The 21,205-nt window shown below is 50.1% G+C and overlaps 1 protein-coding gene across 3 annotated transcripts in view; it reads left to right on the top strand.

Moving 5' to 3' along the window:
- The window catches only part of Agfg2 (ArfGAP with FG repeats 2), a 35,219-nt gene extending 16,165 nt beyond the window's left edge, over positions 1-19,054 (top strand). Inside the window, exons 2-13 of one of the 3 annotated variants that reach the window (XM_038345686.1) lie at positions 1,440-1,533; positions 2,067-2,182; positions 5,828-5,981; positions 7,101-7,266; positions 9,200-9,325; positions 10,336-10,368; positions 14,528-14,648; positions 14,829-14,911; positions 15,016-15,096; positions 15,952-16,080; positions 18,084-18,169; positions 18,742-19,054. In XM_038345686.1, coding sequence (XP_038201614.1) covers positions 1,440-1,533; positions 2,067-2,182; positions 5,828-5,981; positions 7,101-7,266; positions 9,200-9,325; positions 10,336-10,368; positions 14,528-14,648; positions 14,829-14,911; positions 15,016-15,096; positions 15,952-16,080; positions 18,084-18,169; positions 18,742-18,795 — 1,243 coding nt within the window. In that variant the 3' untranslated portion in view covers positions 18,796-19,054. Of the gene's footprint in view, positions 1-1,439; positions 1,534-2,066; positions 2,183-5,827; positions 5,982-7,100; positions 7,267-9,199; positions 9,326-10,332; positions 10,369-14,527; positions 14,649-14,828; positions 14,912-15,015; positions 15,097-15,951; positions 16,081-18,083; positions 18,170-18,741 lie in introns of all 3 variants that reach the window. The other 2 variants (XM_038345685.1, XM_038345688.1) reach the window with 2 other exon arrangements.
- Positions 19,055-21,205: the final 2,151 nt, after the last annotated feature.

The following is a 21,205-nucleotide window of genomic DNA, read 5'->3' as shown; positions in this document are numbered from 1 at the left end:
ACGACCCGAGTTGGATCTGTATGGTAGAGGAGAGAACTGAGCCCCGCAAGTTGTCCTCTGACCGCCACGCATGCACCGTGTAATATGCGTGCAATAAGTAAGTAAATAAATAAATTTAATTTGAGAAAGGGAAGCATGAAGCCCCCGCCAGGTCAAGCCCCCTGGTTTTCCATTAGGACCTCTCCGCACCAGAAGACCAAGTGAATAGGAGGAAGAAATCCTTCTATTCTATTGTAATCCCACAGGGTGTCTGTGGGTAGACCTGACTCTCCAGGGAGAAGCATGGCTTTGAGCCCATGTCATTCTATTTCGTGGTCACACTTGACTCCTTCCTGCTTGATTAAAAGATCTTAGAGGAAGAAAGCCTGGGCTGTTTCTTTATCCAGATATGGCTTCCCGAGAGGGGGCAGGGTAGGGGGGCTGTTCTCTCCCACCCACGACCCCATCCTTCTGCTGAGGGAGCAAGGCCGCTCGACGTGCGCCTGTCTCTGACGTATGCCTGTCGTCTCTGGTTGTGGACATCAGCTCTAGTCAAGGACCCCACTCCTGCCTTATCTTGTGCTTGGCGGAGTTCACGGGACCTCAGGTTATGCCGCCTTAGATGAAGAACGCCAGCAGGAAATGGGATGTGGCTAAGTATCTCAGCTCCCAGAAGTCACCCCTCGGCCTGCAGACTGAGCGAGGCTAGAAGAGATGTCCAGATGACAGGCTCCCTTCTCAAGAGTCATTGACAGGGTCACAATGTGTCTGTCTCTCTTCTTTGTCTCTCATTCAAAGTGTACAGAATATTCTCACTTATGTTTTTTCCCTGATATAAGGAATTAGCTTTTAGTAGAGCTTTTTAAACTTTTCATTACATTTATTTATTTAGTGTATGGGACACAAGTGCCCCAGTGCGCATGGAGGTCAGACACGAATTTGCATGAATCATTTCTCCCCTTCTATTGTGTGAGTCTCGGGTTCTCGGGTCAACAAGCGCTGCAACAAGCTTCTATACCCACTAAACCGTCTTGCTGGTCCTTGGCAGAGCTTACTTGGCAGAATTCCCCCCACCCCCATATTAGGGATAGACCCTAGGGCCTTGTGTATGCTAAGCCAACCAATTTTCAAATGATAAACCACACCCCAGCCCCTCACTGGGGGAGTCTAGGCAGGGGCTCTACCACTGAGCCACACCCCAGCCCCTCACTGGGGGATTCTAGGCAGGGACTCTACCACTGAGCCATACCCCAGCCCCTCACTGGGGGATTCTAGGCAGGGGCTCTACCACTGAGCCATACCCCAGCCCCTCACTGGGGGATTCTAGGCAGAGGCTCTACCACTGAGCCCACCCCGGCCCTGGCATGGGCTGAGACTGTCTTATGTGCTGTTGTTTTATTTCTCCTTCCTAACTCAATGCATATACCGCCCTGGCTCACCTCTCTATCTCTGCCCTACAGGAGAGGCCTGAACCCCCCACATCGAGTCAAGTCCATCTCCATGACAACCTTCACTGAGCCTGAAGTCTTGTTCCTCCAATCTCGTGGGAATGAGGTGAGCAGACGCCACCGAGAGAGGAGGTAGCACACTGTGACTTAGCCACTTGCTAGCGAAACTTTGCCTCAGGATGGTTGGAAAACCCAGTAGTTTCCCTTGAATTTCTTTTACCTTCATCTATTTAGAACGTGTGTCTGTCTATCTGTCCGTCCATCTGTGGTAGGGGGAAGACAAGGTTCTCTCCCTTTACCATCTGGGTCCCAGGGATCCAGCTCAGGCCATCAACTTACCTTCCCAGCCTCCAACAGTTTCTTCTGGGATGAATTTCTCTTCATAGTTTTAGTATATGCTATCACTTGCTTTACATAGGTTGTATTTTATGTACGGCCCGACCTACTTACTACTCGTGTATAAACTGTGTGGCAGGAGCGCGGTCTGATTTGTAGGTGCCTGCAGAGCCCCCCATAGTTGATCTTGGAAGACTTGGCCTGAGGTCACTAGCCAGAGGTCCACCAGCTGTGTCGTTCATTCACACCGATGCCGTTCACACACGGATGCGTCCATACACTCCACCGGTTCCGTCCTTCCAGGTTTGCCGCAAGATCTGGCTGGGTCTCTTTGATGCTCGGACATCGCTGATACCCGATTCCAGGGATCCTCAGAAGGTGAAGGAGTTCCTCCAGGAAAAATACGAGAAGAAAAGATGGTAAGGAGGAGGGGGAGGCCCAGGTCCGAGGCACCTTGTTTGGCAGCCCTGTTTCCAAAGTATTGCTGGCGTTTTTAAGATCCCTCTCCCTGACTCCCAGATTCAGTTGGTGTTAAATTCCAACTTCAAATAACAAATTGAAGCTGAGCGTATTGGTTCATGCCTGTAACCCCAGTTCTTGGGAGGGTGAGGAGAAGGATCAGAAATTTCAAGTCATAGCTGGGCAGTGGTGGCGTTTGCTTGTAGTCTCAATAGGCAGAGACAGGTGGCTTTCTCTGAGTTCAAGGCCAGCCTAGTTTACAGAGCTAGGACCGCCAGAACGACACAAATAAGCCCTGTCTCAAAAAACCAAACAAATGAAAATGAAATTCAAGGTCATTGGCTACTTTGTGAGCTCTGAGCAAGCCTGGGCTACATGAGACCCTGTGTCAAAATAATAAAATGTCAAATTGATGTGAAAAAAAAAAACTTGTTATGTGTGTCACTAACCCTGCAGTTCTGTTTGAGACGTGGAGCCCAGGCTAACCCTGAACTCTCTACATTCCAAGGATAACCCTGAATTTTAGATCCTCCTGCTGCTGCCTTCTGAGTGCTGGGATTACAAAGTGTGCACCACCACAGTTGGCTTATGTGGTGTCGAGAATCGAACCCGGGACCTCATACCTGTTCGGTGGGTGTGTTACCCACTGAGCCAAATCTGTAGCCCTAACCCTGCGGTTTTGATGTCCTTCTTGTTGAAAATGATCGGATTGAGCAGGTAGATCTGTCCACATGCACTAGTTTCTACAGCTCAGTAGATCTTGTCTACACATGTGTGCATGAGTGTGCCAGGGTGCTTGTGTAGAGGTCAGGTAACAACTTTGTGGAGCAGGTTCTCCTACCAGGTGGATCTCAGGGATCGAACTCAGGTCATCAGTCAGGCCACTGAGCCAAGTCCAGCCCTCCATCTCAGTTCTTACGGCAGCGTAACCCGTCACCGGCTGTCTAGTGAGCCCCTGGGACCACTCGTCTCCACCCCTAGAGCTGGGGTTATAGATATGCTTGCTACCACGCCTAACCTTACGTGGATGTTGGGGGTCTGAACGCAAGTCCTCCTGCTTATACAGCAAGCATTTTACCCACTGAGCCTGAGACCACTTCCTTGGGGTGTCCTGACATTAAGATGCTTCCAGAATAAGGGTTGTATGCAGGGAGTAGGAAGGAGCTAGAGGTCAGGACAAGCTGAGCTCCTTGCTGAACAAGGTACAGACATTCTCTTTGGGATTGAGAGGGAGAAGTCAGGAAATCTGGTGTGTGGATGTTGATCCTAGCTGCTCCAGAGGGAGGTCAGGGCTAGCCCGGGCAACGTAGTGAGACCCTGTCTCAAAAGAAAAAGTGCAGAAAAGGCTTCCGTATAACCTGTGGGAGGCCCTGGCTTCACTAGTGCTGAGAGAGAGACAGAGACAGGGAGAGCCCCAGAAAGTAAAGGAATGAGGCTCAAGAAGGAAGTCGGGGGGGCGGGGGCTGGAGAGACAGATAGACCCAGCAGTTAAGAGCACTGACTGCTCTTCCAGAGGTCTTGAGTTCAATTCCCAGCAGCCACATGGTGGCTCACAACCACCTACAATGAGATCTGGTGCCCTCTTCTGGTGTAAAGGTATATATACAGATAGAACACTCATATATACATAAAATAAATAAATCTTTTAAAAAAAAAGCTGGGGGCTGGAGAGATTGCTCAGAGGTTAAGAATGCTGACTGCTCTTCCAGAGGTCCTGAGTTCAATTCCCAGCAACTGCATGGTGGCTCTCAACCACCTACAATGAGATCTGGTGCCCTCTTCTGGCGTGCAGGCATACATGGAGGCAGCATGTATACATACTAAATAAAATCTTTAATAAATAAATAAAATAAAAAAGCTGGAAAATAAGAAAACTGTTCCATCTGTACTGTTGTGTATATGATTACCTAAAACCAAGATAGTTTGAGATGTCAAAAGAGGGAAAGAGAAATTCTGTTTTGTTTTTGGTTTTTTTAAACATGTACAATGTTTTGCCTGCAGGCCAGAAGAGGGCACCAGATCTCATTATAGATGGTTGTGAGCCACTATGTAGTTGATGGGATTTGAACTCAGGACCTCTCCAGTCCCTTTTTTTTTTTATTTTGGTTTGGTTTGGTTTGTCAAGGCAGGGCTCTTTTGTGTAGCCCTGGCCATCCTGGAACTCAGTTGTAAACCAAGCTGGCCCTGAACTCAGAGTTCCTCCTGCCTCTGCCTTCATGGTACTGGGATTAATGGCACGTACCACCACCTTGTGAAATTCATTTTTTAAAAATATTTTATTTATTTATTATGTATACAGCATTCCTTCCATGTATGCTTGCATGCCAGAAGAGGGCACCAGATCTCATTATAGATGGCTGTGAGCCACCATGTGGTTGCTGGGAATTGAACTCAGGACCTCTGGAAGAGCAGTCAGTGCTCTTAACCTCTGAGCCATCTCTCCAGCCCCAAAATTCATTTTTTTATAAATAATTTATGATAATTTAAAAATTCTTTAAAGAGCCGGGCGGTGGTGGCACACGCCTTTAATCCCAGCACTCGGGAGGCAGAGGCAGGCAGATCTCTGAGTTCGAGGCCAGCCTGGTCTACAAGAGCTAGATCCAGGACAGGCTCTAGAAACTACAGGGAAACCCTGTCTCGAAAAACAAAAAAACAAAAAAAACAAAAAAAAAACAAAAATTCTTTAAAGAACAGCCGGGTGGTGGTGGTGCACGCCTTTAATCCCAGCACTCGGGAGGCAGAGGCAGGCGGATCTGAGGCTAGCCTGGTCTACGGAGTGAGTTCTGGGACAGCCAAGGTTACATATTAAAGACTTGTCTTGAAAAAACAAAACCAAAAAATGTTTTAAACTGGACATTCCTGAAGGAAATATTTATCAAATTCTGGACACGGTAGTATACACCTGGAATCCCAGCTCTCTGGGATTGAGGCAGGAAGATCGGTTGAGTAATTTATGGGTACATTGTGACACCATGTCTCAAAAAGCCAAAACACTGATGGCAAGATAGCTTAGCAGGGCAAGGCACCTAATAACCTACCTGAGTTCAGTCCTTGGGACCCACATGGTGGAAGGAGAGAACAGATTCCTGCAAGTTGTCCTGTGACCTTCAGTGGCACACATGCCTGTACACTTGTACTAGCACCTGTGACACATGCGTACTCACACACATAATAATAATAATAATAATAATTTTTAAAAACTTTAACATAAAGAAAGATGCATTAAGATACCCGGGGACAGCTGAGTATGGTAGCTCATGTCCAAGCAACCTGGGGGTGTGGCTCAATGGTAGAAAATTTATCTTAGAATCCCCCAGTGAGGAGCTGGTGTGTGAATCAGGGGTGGAGCCCCTGCCTAGAATCCCCCAGTGAGGGGCTGGGGTGCGGCTCAATAGTAGAGCACTTACCTTGCATGCACAAAGCCCAGCTCACAGAAGAGACATACTCAAGAGAACATTGTTAGGTCACTAAATACTTTTTATTCATACTTTAGGTGAAGCAACAATAAAAACTTTGACCTTGTAACTTGTGTTTCCTCAATCACCTCAGCTGAGCACGATCCAAGATTTTCACTCTTTCATTAGGATAACTGTTCTTTCTCATAGGTACGTCCCCCCGGAGCAAGTCAAAGGACCCTCTTACGGCAAAGGCAGTGTCTCTACACCTGTCCAGGGCTCTGTACAGGAAGGGAAGCCCGTGCGGACACTTCTGGGAGAACCTGTGCCATCTCTCTCTGATGCTGCTTCCTCCTCGAGCCAGGTAAGCCTCTGACCTGATCCTCCCGTTCCCACTGAGGTTTGGTTTAGATTATGTGGAACTGGGCATTGCTTTCCAAAGTCAGATCCTCTGGGTTTAGTAAACCATCAAGAACTTTTTAGTAAACCAGCTTCCAGGAACTGGAAGCTGGCTCTCAGCCCTGCTACCACCTCTAATTGGTGTCTGGTATCCGGGGACCCCAGCAGGAAGTGGTATTGAATGACCTCAGTCCTAACCCTCCCTTCTGAGGAGCTAGGACAGTGCTTCCTTATCTGGCAAAGACCTGGAATTGAGAGCCCCTGGACACTGAACAGCCCATTGCCGCGCGCTTTAGGGCTACCTTTATGGGCTCTCAAATACCTGGTTTTGGGGGCCGATATTCTTTTTTTTTTTTTTAAATATTTATTTATTTATTTATTTATTTATTTATTTATTATGTATACAATATTCTGTCTGTGTGTTATTTATTATGTATACAATATTCTGCCTGCACGCCAGAAGAGGGCACCAGACCCCATTACAGATGGTTGTGAGCCACCATGTGGTTGCTGGGAATTGAACTCAGGACCTTTGGAAGAGCAGGCAATGCTCTTAACCTCTGAGCCATCTCTCCAGCCCTGGGGGGGGGGGGGCGATATTCTGAGAGGATCAGCTGAGTTACAAGAGGTACTTAGAGGTCTGAGGAACCTGACACACTCTTTCGGCTCCCACAGGCACCAGATACACACTTGGTATACTTATATAAATGCAGACAAAGCACCCATACATATAAAATTAAAAGAAAGAGATCCAGGCAGTGGCAGCACATGCCTTTAATCCCAGCACTTGGGAGGCAGAGGCCAGTGAATCTCTGAGTTCAAGAACAGCCTGGTGTACAGAGGAAGTTCCAGTACAGCCAGAGCTGAAACAGAGAAACCCTGTCTCAAAAAAACAAAAAATTAAAAGGAAGGAAAGAAAAGGTGGTAAGGGAAGGGGCACTTAGGTGATTTCTGCATGGGAACCCTCAGCCCATGCCACCACCTTACCCTGCCTTCTCTCTGCTTGACCTGGGGCAGCCTGGGAAGCTCTGGAGGGGACCAGGTCACGGTGGGATTCTGACTGTCACAACAATTCTTCCCCAAGTCTGCCAACCAGTCCCAGGCTCGTACAGCCCAGGCCAGAAGCTCCCAACCTCCTTCCCAGTCGTCCACCAAGAAAGCCAGCACTGACCTGCTGGCCGATATCGGCGGGGACCCCTTTGCCGCTCCCCAGGTGGCTCCAGCCTTTGCCGCCTTCCCAGCCTTTGGAGGTAAGTGTCACCTGTGCTGAGAACCTGTCTTCACCATATGTATTACTACGAAGATATTCAATCCACTGGGGCCTGACCCTTCTGTGGGTCTGGAAGAACAGGGGTGGAGAGACAGCATGGGCTCTATTTGGAAGTTTAGCCATAAAACATATGAGTGGGGGGGGGAGGGGTCCCAAGTACCTCTTTAAACAGTCAAAGGACCCATTTCATGACTTTATCCCTGCTACGGTGGGAAGAAGGGAGCCAGGTATAGTGGTACCTGCCTGTAATCCTGATACCCGGGAGGCTGAAGCCGGAAAATAAAAAGCTGAATAATTTTCCCCATGTTTGTGTGTGTGTGCATTTTCACGTGTGTGCACTTGGTAGCCAGAGATCTACCTTGCCTGTTGTTCCTCCGCTACCAGCCATCTTTTTTTTTTCCTTTGTATTATTTTTTAAACTCTGTGTGACTGTTTCACGTGTCTGTGTACCTCATGCGTGCCTGGAGTCCACAGAGATCAGAAGAGGACTTTATAGTCTCTGGGACTGGAGCTACAGACGGCTGTGAGTCACCGTGTGAGTGCTGGCCAGCCATCCCCAGTCCTCTGCAAGAGCAAGTGCTCTTCACCATTGAGCCATCTCTTTAGCACCGGCCTTTTTAATTAAAATAAAGCAAACAAAAATCAGTTTCTCACTGGCCTGGAACTTGCCACGTGTGCTAACCTGGCTACCCAGTGAGTCTCCAGTGCTGGGGTTATAAACATATCACATGGGTTCTGAGGCCTGAGCTACCCTCTAGCAGAGAGGGAAACAGACAGACAGACATTCTGTGTCTGTTTGGAGACAGGGTCATGCTATGTAACTCAGGCTGGTCTCGAACTCACAATTTTCCCACTCCAGTCTCCTGAGTGCTGGGGTCACAGGTGTGAGCCACCGTGCTTGGTATCTTCATTAGGTTTCTATTGCTGTGATAAACACTGACCAAACCAGTTGAGGGAGGAAAGGGTTGCTCGGGCTGACTTATCCTGGTTCACAGTCCCTTGGAAGAAGTCCTAGCAGGAACTCAAGGCAGGAACTGAAGCAGAAACTCGGGAGAAATCTGCTTGCAGGCTTGTTCCTTATGGCTTGTTCAGCCTGCTTTCTGTTTTCATTTCGTTTTAAAATTTTAAGGCAGGGCCGCATGTATAGCTCTGGCTGGCCTGGAACATGCTGTGTAGACTGGTCAGCCTGCTTTCTTATATAACCTGGGACCGCCTGCCCAGGCTGGCACTGCCTTCATTGGGCTAGGTCCTCCCATATTAATCAAGAAAATGTCCCCACAGACTTGCTTATAGGTCAGTCTGATGGAGGCACTTTCTCATTTGCTTTTGGTGGTGGAGTGGGGAGTCGCTATAGAGCCTTGGCTGTCCTAGAACTCACTATATTGACCAGGATAGCCCAGAACTCACAAAGACCCCCTGCCTCTGCCTCCCAAATGCTGGAATTTAGAGCGTGCACCACCATGTATGGTGGAGGCGTCTTCTCAATTTGAGGGTCTTCTTGCTAAATGACTTTAACTTGTTTCAAGTTGGCAAACTAGTCAGCTGTGGTGGTTTGAAAGAAAATGGCCCAAGGGACTGGCACTATTAGGAGGTGTGGCTTTGGTGAGGTGGGTGTGGCTTCGTCAGAGGAAGTGTATCACTCTGTGGGCGGGCTTTGAGGTCTGCTATGCTAAAGCTACTCCCAGCGAGACAGTCCATTTTCTGATCCAAATGTAGCCAGTGCCAGGTCTTCCAGCGTGCCACCATGCTCAGCACCATGCTGATAATGGACCGCACCTCTGAACTGTAAGCTGCCACCTCAGTGAAATGTTTTCCTCTGAGAGTTGCGGGTCACGGTGTCTGACTAAGACATCAACACATCTGGCTGTGTATATATTTCCTGCATGCAGCCTTTGTGTTCCCTCCGCCCATAGGCCAGACTCCTTCCCATGGGGGCTTCGCCAACTTCGATGCCTTCAGCAGCAGCCCCGGCGCTTCGGCCTTCGGGAGCCTCCCCGCATCGGTCCAGACTCCGTTCCAGGCTCAGCCAGCCCCTGCAGGTAAACTCCTTACCCCTTTCCTGCCTCTCTTCCGGTAGCATCAGCATCCGCTTTCATGCATCACCCCTGCTTCCTTCCCTCCTTCACATCCCCACTGGTCGTAAAGGAGGCTTAAAAAACTGCTTCTCTTTGAAGGGCAGAGCCTGGGGCTGCCCTGTCACAGACAGAGGGCGCTGTGGTCCTATTTTTCACATAAAATCGGTATCAGCACAGATTCTACCCCAAGACAGTTTTCTTTTTTTGTTTTTAAAAATATTTTATTTTGCCAGGTGGTGGTGGTACACTCCTTTAATCCCAACAGAGGCAGGCGGATGTCTGTGAGTTCGAGGCCAGTCTGGTCTATAAACCGAGTACCAGAGCAGGCTCCAAAGCAACAGAGAGAAACCCTGTCTTGAAAAACCAAAAACCAAAAAAAAAAAAAAAATTGATTTTGTATATTTGTTTGTGTGTGCACACACTCAGGCAGGTCCGTGTGTGCCGTGGCACTCATGTAGAGGTCAGGTGACAACTTTCATGAGTGCTCCCGGGACTGAACTCAGGTCTTCAGGTCATATAACAAATGTGTTACCCGCTAAGCCATCTCACTGCTCCTCCGACCCAGTCGGAAAGTTTCTGGGAATCCTGGAAGCCTGAGTCCTATTACAATGTATACATCCTGTTCTTATTGTCTGTAATATCCTGCCCCAAAGGGTCAAGTGGCTAGGTCAAGTTGGAGGCAATCCCCAGGCATCCACACATACCCCTTCCAACATCAAAGGTCTTTAAAACGGAATGTTGTATTTTTTAGGAATCACAGGAGACTTTGGGGTCCCTTTCAAGCCTCCAGTTCTTTCCAAAGCCCCCATATATCCGTCTTCACAGCCTTAAGCTGCCTCTCTTCCTTCGGCTGTTCTGGACACCAGGAGTTGGCAGCTGAGGGCCGTAGAGACCAGCTGTCTAGGGACAAGCCAATGACTCACGCTCTTTTCCCTCCTCTGCCCTCCCTCTCCCTTCTCCACCCTCATTAGCAGCCAGTCGGATGCTAACCGGAAGTTACAGCTTTGGTGAGTCCTTTGCAGCCCTAAGCCTACTCAAGGTCCTCTGAGCCACACCCCAGCCCCTCACTGGGGGATTCTAGGCAGGGGCTCTACCACTGAGCCACACCCCAGCCCCTCACTGGAGATTCTAGGCAGGGGCTCTACCACTGAGCCACACCCCAGCCCCTCACTGGTCTTGAACTTTCAGTCCTCATGCCTTCACCATTTTATACTGATAAACGTGAAAATCCAGACTGACGAGATTGTCTGTTAAAGGTGCACACTGCCAATCCTGACCTCACAGTCCAGTCCCAGAAACTCATAGGTGGAAGAAAAGAATCAGCTGAGGAACGTTGTCCTCAGAGCTTCACCTGGCATCGTGCTCTCCCGGACACACGCTAATAATCACATAACGGAGAAAGAAAGTTACCTTAAAATCTGTACAAAGGTTCCCATAAGTGTGTACTGAAAGTAACTGGCAGTTCAACCTTGAGACTGACCGAGCACAGACTACTAGACATAATGAGAATTTTTAATTTTCTTTTTCTTTTGTTTGTATGTTTGCCAAGACAGGGTTTTCTTTGTAGCCCTGGGTGTCCTGGAACTCACTCTGTAGACCAGGCTGGCCTGAAACTCAGAGATCTGCCTGCCTCTACTTCCTGAGTGCTAGGAGTAAAGGCATGTGCCACCATCGCCTGGCCCAACACAATGAGAATTTAATAAGCCATGCAGTCTCCCCTCATGGGAAAATGGGTTCAGTGCAGAAGGGAGCCAGCTGAGGGTGACCTGAGGAACTATTTAGCATGTTTTCTCTCTAATAGAAGCAAGGTTTTGTTATCAACTGACAGAATCACCTCCCAGAATATATTTTCCCTTCTTTTAATAAGTTATTATTATTATTATTATTATTTGCACATTATGTTTTGCCTGCATATATGTCTGTATGAGGGTGCCAGATACCCTAGAACTGAAGTTTCAAGATAGTTGTGAGCTGTCCTGTGGGTGCTAGGAATTGAACCCAGGTCCTCTGGAAGAGCAGCCAGTGCTCTTAACCGCTGAGCCATCTCTCCAACCCCTCTCCCCCACTTTTAAGGATTTATTTTATTTTTATTTGCGTGCATGAGTGTTTTAGGCCTACATATATGAGTATGCCCCACGTATGGAGACCGGAAGAGGGCATTGAAGCATCTGGACCTGGAGTTAGGTGGCTGTGAGCTGCCACATGGGTGCTGGGAACCCAACCTGGTTCCTCTCCAATAGCAGGAAGTGCTCTGAACCACCGAGCCATGTCTCCAGCCCCAGAATGGAGATTTTTCAAACACGATCCTTTCATGGTTGGACTAGGAAACACAATTTCCTTAAATTCCTACAAATAAGAGTTACATATATTGGGCTTGAAAGACGACTCAGCAGTTAAGAGCACTGGTTGCTCTTCCAAAGGACCCAGGTTTTATTTGCAGCCCCCACATTGGTGGCTCCAGACATCTCTAACTTGACTTCCAGGGGATTTAGTACCCCCTTCTGGCCTCTTTGCACCAGGAATATGATGTGTGTGTGTGTGTGTGTGTGTGTGTGTGTGTGTGTGTGTACATATGCGTGCAAGGAAAACACTCATACAAGTAAATTTTTTTTTAAAAAAACAGTCTTTAAAAGCTTTCAATTTTATCTTACATTTACTTATAGTTAGGTTGGTATGGTGCTTGCCTGGCTTGTCCAAGACTCTAGGTTTGGTCCTTATCACCACACAAATCAGGTGTGGCAGGCCAGGCCTGTCATCCGGACACTTGGAAGTTTGAGGTCCTCGGCTACATAGTGGGTTTGCGGCCATCCTGGAATATGTGAGACCCTGCCTAAAAGAGACACAGAGAAAGGCAAGGGTTGGGGAGATGCCTGCCTGTCGCACAGCTGATTGCATTCTAGATAGTACTGTAAGTCCCGAGACTCCCAGCCTTCCCAAGACATTGGTCCTAGAGTCTCTAACTGCAGACAGTGCGCACCCTCACCCCCATCCTGCCACTATGGGCAGGAAGATGCTTACTCTATACACTTGGCTAAAATGAGTGGAGCCACTCGATGGAGGGTGTAGCTCAGGTAGATGGAGCTCGCTCGATGGAGGGTGTAGCTCGGGTAGATGGAGCTCGCTCGATGGAGGGTGTAGCTCGCCTAGCACATGAGCGGTCCTGGGCTCCATCCCCAGCAACACAAGAGACAAGGGATCTGTTGGACTTGGTGAGAGCTTTTGACAGGTGGGCCGGTAGGCTGATAGGCTGGGTTTTATTTGTGTAGGTCAGAGGAATGTGGAAAGGGGAGGTTGCTAAACATGCAGCTCCTTGAGGCCAGCGAGAGAACTCATTTGTAGCCAAGCCCGATGACCTGCGTTTGATCCCTAGAACCCACATGAATGATGGAAGGAAAGAACCCAGCTACTGCGAGTCCTCCCTGTGCGCCCCTCTATGCCAGAGAATTAAGAAATCAATACTAAACTGCTGCTTTGGAGCTGGAGATGACTCCGTGGGTGAGCTGAGTTTTTAAGCCCAGCCCTGCCCTCTAGTGTCCAGAGGGAAACACTTCCCAGACTGTGAGCCCCCTAGGGCAGAAAACTCACTCAGGGGACGCAGCTGGGACTCAGAGACCCAGGCAGTACCCAAGAGTTGACTCATTCCTGGAGTAGCTGCATTAGCTCAGAAACCCCAGTGCTCTGAGTCAGGCAGGCAGGGGAAAAGCACGACCCAGGTCTACCTGCCTCCCGTCCTGTGGTTGGAAGCCTGAACGGGGGCTGTCGAGCTGACTCAGTGGGTAAAGGCGCTTGTAGAGCAAGCCTGATGACCCGAGTTCGATCTCCAGAACCTCTGTAAAAAGCACTTGCACCCACACACAAATAAGTGTTTAAAAAAAAAAGATAAATACAGCCTTTGGAGGATGCAGGACATAGAAATTCAAATTACAGTGTTGGAACATTTGAAAGAAGCCAGAACTGAACTGGAATGTGGCTCGGTGGCAGAGGACTTGCCTAGCATGGGTAAGGTCCTGGGCTCTCTACCCAGCACCCCTGGGGTGGGGACAGCAGGGGAGACACTGAGCATGGTTATCTCCCGACACTCAGGAAGCTGAGGGATTACTGCCAGTTCAAGGTCTACATAGTGAGACCCTGTCTGAAAAAAAAATCAAAGATTTGGGACATAACCCTGTGGTAGGGCACTTAGCTAGCATACACAGGATTCTAGATATGATTCTTGGTACAGTTAATAAACTAATTCTTTTGTTATTGTTTGGTTGGTTGGTTTGGTTTTTTGAGACAAGGTTTCTTTGTGTAGCCCTGGATGTCCTGAAACTCTCTGTGGACCAGGCTGGCCTCAAACTCAGAAATTCATCTGCCTCTGCCTCCTGAGTTCTGAGGCAGTGCCCACTTTCCTAATTAATTTTTAAACTGAATTAGGAGCTGTCGGGGGGGTGGGGGGACGGAGCTGGAGAGATGGCTCAGAGGTTCAGAACACTGACTGTTCTTCCAGAGGTCCTGAGTTCAAATTCCCAGCAACCACATGGTGGCTCACAGCCATCTATAGAGATTTAATGTCCTCTTCTGGCCTGCAGGTGTACATGCAGGCAGAATACTGTATACATAATAAATAAATAAATCTTTAAAAAGTAAAAACCAATTAGGAGCTAGGACTGTAGCTTGGTTGTTGGAGTGTTTATCCTATATACACAAAAGTCCTAGATCCGCTCCCTAGCCCTGTGTATTCCAGGCATACTTGTAACCCCAACACTTGTGAGGTTGAGACGAGGGGAAAGAGGAGAATTCAAGGCCAGCCTGGGCTACATATTGAGACCATCTCAAAAGAGAGAAAGGACAGGAGGAATGCTGAAGTATTGCTGAAGAGAAAGGCATCCACTTAGGACATACAGGTCCAACTACACGACATGAAGGAAGACAGCCAAGATGAGGGTGGCGGTTTACCACGCTGGGGAGCTCAAAAGACCTGGGCCTCTGGGCCTTACCCAGCACTTCAGGAGATGAAGTCTCCCACGCTGGGTGGTCATGGGAAAACTGGGCTGGCTTAGCGAGTCCAGGGGGTGCCTTACCCGTCATCTCTCCACCCTCCACGGTCACCCCTCACCTCCATCTCCTCCTCTGCCCCTTGCCTCCGGTCTCACCCCGGCTTCCTTGTTTTATCTCGTCATCCAGGGAGCAGCCAGATGTCTGCATTTGGTGCTGCTCCTCTTGCGGCTGGCACCCAGCCCAGCAGCCTCGCAGATGTGGGTGGCCTCCTGGGACCCAGGGTGGCAGCTGGAGGTCTCCCTGGCAGGTGGGTCCAGACGTGAAGGTTGGTGGCGTTGTCCCGGGCTGATAGCGTCTTATGGCCTGCTTGTCTTCCCCTTGGCTTCCCGGCCTGATCTGGGGTAACACAGTGGGCTTGCCTCCTCGGGCCCCCTTGCTCTGTTTTTCCTGGACAGTGCCCATTCCCACCTCTCTCCCTGTGCCACAGTGTTTTCGGGATACCCAGCCAGGTCCCTGCATTACAGTCGTCCGTGCCAGGTGTTAGTGGCAATGCAGCGCTCACCTTTGGAGGTGAGTCCTACCCGTGGAGACCTGGAAGGGGGGTGGGAGAAGCACCCCCAAGATTGAGAGAACTCAGACCATCTTTTTTTCTCCAACCTCTCTGCGGTCTGCAGCCTTCACCAACCCCTTCGCCACCCCTGCCCAACCCCAACTGCCTTCTACCAACCCATTCCAGCCCAATGGCCTGGCCTCAGGTAAGTCCAGAGCTTCCACCATTTCAGAGAGCAGAGTCCTCTAACCCTGTGGTTCTTGCTCCCCAAGGAGTAGTCAGTCGCCCACTCCCCCCACGCACCCCATCTGTCCACTAGCCCAGGCTAGACCCATCTGTAGGTCCAAGCCATCTAGTGATCTGAAAGCAGAAGCATCCATGATAACAGAATTCCCCAGAAAACTCACACAGGTCAACATGGTGGTGCCCCCTCCCAGCCCCATAGTTCCAATACTGCCTAAGGAAAAGGATCACAAGTTCAAGGACAGGCTGGGGTGCGTGGTATGGTACAGGCCACCCTGGTCTACGTAGTGAGACTCTGTCTCAAAAAAGAAATAAAAGAAGGAAAGGGTGGGTGGAGAAGAGGGAGGAAAGGGGAAGAAAGGCACGCCTTTTCCCCAGTCGGTTCCAATTGGTGACCATGTCGTGATGCTTGTTTTCAGCCCCTGCCCGGATCCCCGAGGGATCCACCCTGTCTCCCATCAGTGCCCCTAGAGCCACAGTGAAATCAGAGATGCTTATTCCCTGTCCTTGTGGTGTCTTCCCACCTACCCTCCACAGCCTCTACAGCGTCCTTCTGACTCCTCTGACCCCCTTAGCTTGATGGGGCCAGGAAGACAGGAAACCACCTAGGGAAAGCTGAGTCACATTTATACTGGGTGCCACATCCATTAGCTGTCACAGTGGCCCCGTGAGGTGGGTACCACGCCCACTTCAGGAAATTCAGCTGGGCAACTGAATCGCTTTGTGTATTCAAACAAGTGACCCCATTCCCCACAGAAGGGGCTGTTGTCATCTCACCTGCCTGAAGGTCACCTGAGTGTCCCATCTCACCCCACAGGGCCTAGCTTCGGGATGAGCGGTGTTGGGCCTGGTCTCCTTCAGCCAGTGCCACCCACCGGGGCGTTCTCCAGCCCCTTTCCTGCCCCGATGTTCCCCACACAGGCTGCACTGACTGAGCAGCAGAACGGTAAGAGGCCCACTTGTGAAGCCCCTTTCTGTGGTTCCCAGCGGGCGTCAGGCAGCACAGCCCCTGAGCATGTGTGTGGTCTGTCCAGGACTCCAGGCACACAGGACCCCGCAGGTGCTCTTGATGTAAATGGTGTATCATTTCCACAGAACCCCTGCACACTTGGTGTGCACACCCAGCTTCCCAAGAGGCTAAGGCAAGTTCAAGGCCTGATTGGACACTTAGACTCCATCTCGAGGACTGAAGAGGGCAGGGGTGTAGCTCACTGGTAGAGCTCTTGCCTAGCATGAGCGAGGAAGCTAGGCTTCATTCCCAGTACAGAAAAGAAGGGAGGAGTCTACATGTGTGCTCCCGCGCGCGCGCGCGCGCGCTCACACACACACACACACCTCTCCATATATATATTCTTTTAAGAGGAATTTTATTTTGTATTATTTTACTTTGTTTTTCCTGTGTGTCTGTGTAGCGTGTGCCTGCCGTACCCGAAGAGGCCAGCAGAGGGCATCAGATCCCCTGCACTGGAACTGCGAATGGGTTCAGCCTTCATGGTCCTACTGGGATTTGAACCCTGGTCCTCTAGGAGAGTGGGCCTGTGTTCTTGTACTTTTTGTTGTTTTGTTTGGGGATTTATTTATTTATTTATTTATTTATTTATTTTCGAAACAAGGTTTCACTGTATTTCTCTGGCTGTCTTGGAACTCACGCTGTAGACCAGGCTGGCCTCAGACTCACAGAGATCCGCCTCCCTCTGCCTCCCTGAGTGCTGGGATTAAAGGTGTGCTCCACCACTGTCCAGTTTTTTTGTGTTCTTAACTGTAGAGCCATCCCTCCAGCCTTTGCTTTATTGTTTGTTGTGGTTTTGTTTTCGAGACAGGGTTTCTCTCTGTAGCTCTGACTTAGGTTTTACCTGAGAGAGGTTTGCAGTATTTAACCCAGGCTAGCACTAAATCATGATCATCCCACCTCAGCCTGCCAGGTGCTAGGGTTGCTGAGTGTGCTGCTACACTTGGCTGTTTATCATCTAATGCAGCAATGCTATGTAAATAGCAGTTAAACTGTATTAAAGACATGACAAGAAATTGGGGGGGGGGTCCAATGCATGTTAGACGTAATTTTTATCTTTACGTTTGTGTGGTTGGTTTTGCTTTTGTTTGAAACAGGATTTCTCCCTCTGTAGCAGTCCTGGCTGGCCTGGAACTCACAGAGATCCACCTGCCTCTGCCTCCCGAGTGCTGGGATTAAAGGCACATGCGCCACCATTGTCCAGAGGTGTACTTTTTAAATTGAAGTTTCTATTTTTATGTATGTGTGTGTCTGTGTGAGTATGTGTGGGTATTCCCAAAGGCCAGAAAAGGCACCGGATGCCCTGGAGCAAGTTACAATCTGTGAACTATCCAATGTGGGTGCTGGGAACCCAACTTGGGGTCTCTCAAAGAGCAATGTGTGCTCTTAACCAGTATGCACACCCATACATGCACGAACACCCTCACATGCATGCGCACACACATAAATACAAATTTAAAAAATTTTTAAAGTATGTATGTGTTTGTTTGTTTGTTTGTTTGTTTGTTTTGAGGCAGGGTCTCTACTCTACACAGCCCTGACTATCCTGGAACTCACTCTGTAGACCAGGCTGCCCTTGAACTAAAAGATCGCCTGCCTCTGCTTCCTGAGTGTTTGGGATTAGAGACATGAACCACCACAGCCTGGCCAAAGTATTTTTAAAGATATTTTTTCAGTTCATAGTTACTTGAATCTTAGGAAGACAAACTTATTGCCGGGGCAGGTGGGGTGTCGCCTGAACTGTACACACAGAGACTCTTCTGACCAGTAGGGGGAGCAGATGAGCCACAGACCTGCCTGTGTCCCCTGATGGCTCCCTACTTTTCTTCCGAGAATTCTGGAAGGGTCCCCCCCTGGGTGTCCACTAGAAATGTAGCAAGTGGCTCCCCTCCAGGAAGGTGACAGACACACTCAGCCAAATTATTATCCTTGCCTTCCAGGCTCTTCCTTTGGTGACTTGGGAACCTCCAAACTGGGGCAGAGGCCTCTGAACCAGGCGACTGGGATCTCCACTAATCCTTTCATGGTGAGCACCACACTGTGGCATCGGAGATACGGCTCTGCAGAAGGCTGTGACATGGGGTGTAGCTGAGATGCCATCCGTGGGGCATGTGTGTCTGCCATTGTACTCACAGAGGCCAGAGGAAGACTTGAGGGGTCCTCCATCGCCTGCCACCTCCTTTTCTGGACCCGGACAGCCCGACCGGTGGCCAGCAAGCCTCCTGTTGCCGTCCCCATAGCACTGAGGTTGCAGGCACACCAGCTTTCTTCTTGGGTGCTGGAAACTCCTGCTCAGGCCGCCATGCTTGTACAGCAAACGCTTTTACTCCTAGAGCCAACACCGCCCCCCTCGTTTGAGACCGAGTCACACTTTGTAGCTCAGGCTAGCCTAGAACTCATGATCCTCCTGCCTCTGCCTTCTGAGTGCTGGGTTTTCAGGTGTGCATCGCCACACCCAGCTCTCAGGTCCTTACTGTGCCCCCCTCCCTTCTCATCTCCCCCCCATCTCCATTGCTCTCTGAGCCTCAAGCACAGTTATGTTCTGTGGCCTCCAGCAATCTCCCCGCCTAACCTGTTAACCTTCTGCTTTCTTTCCAGACTGGATCCTCAGCATTTGCCTCCAAACCTCCAACCACAAACCCATTCTTGTAGCACTGTGTCCTTGGGGGAAGAAGGGGCTCTCCCCTCCTTTGCGGAGGAGGCTCTGACATCCCCTGAGAGCTCTCCTGACCGTCTGCCTGTGGGGCATCTCTGTGGGTCTGAGGCTGGGGTTGGGCCTGCTTTGCAGAGTTAGGGATCTGGGAACAGGGGAGGTACTGACGCGGGGCTTGTGGATGAATCAGACCACGGCCTCCTGGCCTGCTGCCCAGAGGCTTCCTCCCTGCTCGCTGTCACCTACCCAGGAAGGAGCGAAGACACCCTTGCCAGGAGGCCCCAAAGTGGATATTTCTGTCAAATCATTGAGTATGAAGACGGCCCTCTATCTTGTCCCTTCTGGGCTGGAGTGAGCAAAGTCAGGCACAGCCCCCACGGCAGCCTTCACCCCCCCCCCCCCCCCAGGGAGCAGCTGCTCCAGGCCTAGCTTCCAAAGCTGCCTCACTTCTCCAGATAGAAGCAGCACCGGGAATGTAGGGTAAAGATGAGGCTTGGTGTTGACAGCCTCCAGACAGTCCTGGGACTGGGAAGCTTCTCATGTCCAGTCCTTTTGTTTTCCTGGCTCAGCCACACCCTCTTTTCCCACCCTCATCCTCCCTCCCAGGCGGCCCCTGTGCTGGCACTCAGGACGGAAGCTTTACCCACAGAGCACGCGTGCCCGGCTCCTGTCAAGCACTTTAGTTAGCCCTGTCGTGTTTGGATACCAGTGTTTTATATTTATAAATAGAGAATTTTCTAATATAGCCTATTATATACATACATATATATATATATATGCACACACATATGTAAACAGATAGACACCCAGTCATTCTTCCTCTCCCAAACAACCCTTTAACTCGGGTATGGAGCTGGGCTTGCCGCAGGCCTGTAATCCTAGAATTTGAGGGACTGAGATAGGAGTTCAAAGCTAGCCTGGACTAGAGAGTGAGTTGAAGGCTGGTCTGGCAATTTAGCAAGACTCTATCTCAAAGGTAAGAAGTAAAAAAGAGGGCTCAGGATATTGTTGGGTGGTGGAGCCCCAGCCTAGAACCCCCCAGTGAGGGGCTGGGGTGTGGCTCAGTGGTAGAGCCCCTGCCTAGAATCCCCCAGTGAGGGGCTGGGGTGTGGCTCAGTGGGAGAGCATAGTGGTAGAGTAGGATTCTCCTGCAAACTTGAGGAATAGCATAACCGTCTGTGCCTGGATAATAAAACCTGGAGCCCAAGGGGTAGAGGAAGGACAACCAAGTGTCCTCATTCTCCACAACACACACACACACACACACACACACACACACACACACACACGAAGAGTGCCCAGGGCCTAGGTTTTTCCAGTGGAAGGTCTGGGATTGGCTGGGGCGTTTGTTCTTTTCTTCCTCCACATTCCTCCCACTGCTCCCAAAGATCTGCACCAAAGCTTTGTTTGGAGGCAATGTTGGAAAAGTCTGCATTTGAAAGAAAAAAAAAAAAGCCGGGCGGTGGTGGCGCACGCCTTTAATCCCAGCACTCGGGAGGCAGAGGCAGGCGGATCTCTGTGAGTTCGAGGCCAGCCTGGTCTACAAGAGCTAGTTCCAGGACAGGCTCTAAAAAAGCTGCAGAGAAACCCTGTCTCGAAAAACCAAAAAAAAAAAAAGAAAAAAAAAGTGGCTCTCGGTGTCTTGCTTTGTGCCAGCTGGAGTGGACACAGGTCAGTCAACACGACTGATCCTTGACTTGGCTCTTCCGATCTGCAGTGCCTGGGCCGAAAAACATGTGACCTCTACCGGAGGCTGAACTGTGTATCCTGTTAGCGAGAGTCCGGGATGGGTGAGGGTCCCCATCTGGGGTTGGAGCCCCGTGGCCACGGGGCAGGCAGGTAGGCGGGCGCCACAGGGAGGTGGATTTGTGAGTAAACAGGACCCCACCCCCACCCCATAGTGTCCTCGGCACCTCCAGCAGTTCCTTACCTGGGGCTGTGGTGTCGGCAGCCAGGTGTTCGCAGGGGATAAATACTGCCTCCAGCGGAGAAGAGAGCTAGGCCTTGGCCTTGCTGTTTACCCCTGGAGGCCTGCGCAAGCCCCTCCCTGCAGACCTCAGCCAAGAGTTCCTGGCCCTTTAAACTGTTCTTTCTTAGGAATTCTCTGGGCCTTCCGCAGGGACTGGCAAAGGGATGTGGAATTAGGTTATCAGTTTCTTTGCTTTATAGATTTTTCTGGAAAGATTTCTAGCTCCTGCTATTTGCTAAGCCAGGCTTGGCCTTCCCTCTTTGCAACAAGATTCAGTCCCTCACAGTTTCTTACTAGCCTAGCCTCTTCCCTCCTTCCCCCTCTTGGGAGGGGGGAGGAGAGAGGTCATCCAGCTGGCCCCTAGCCTTTGTACCAGATTTTTCCGTATTTACTGTTTTCCCTTCTGATTTTTTTTTTGGGGGGGGGGGATCATCTTTAGT

The sequence above is a fragment of the Arvicola amphibius genome, chromosome 10 (assembly GCF_903992535.2).
Source record: "Arvicola amphibius chromosome 10, mArvAmp1.2, whole genome shotgun sequence".
NCBI classification, from domain to species: domain Eukaryota; kingdom Metazoa; phylum Chordata; class Mammalia; order Rodentia; family Cricetidae; genus Arvicola; species Arvicola amphibius.
This window is presented reverse-complemented; position numbering and strand designations above follow the sequence as displayed.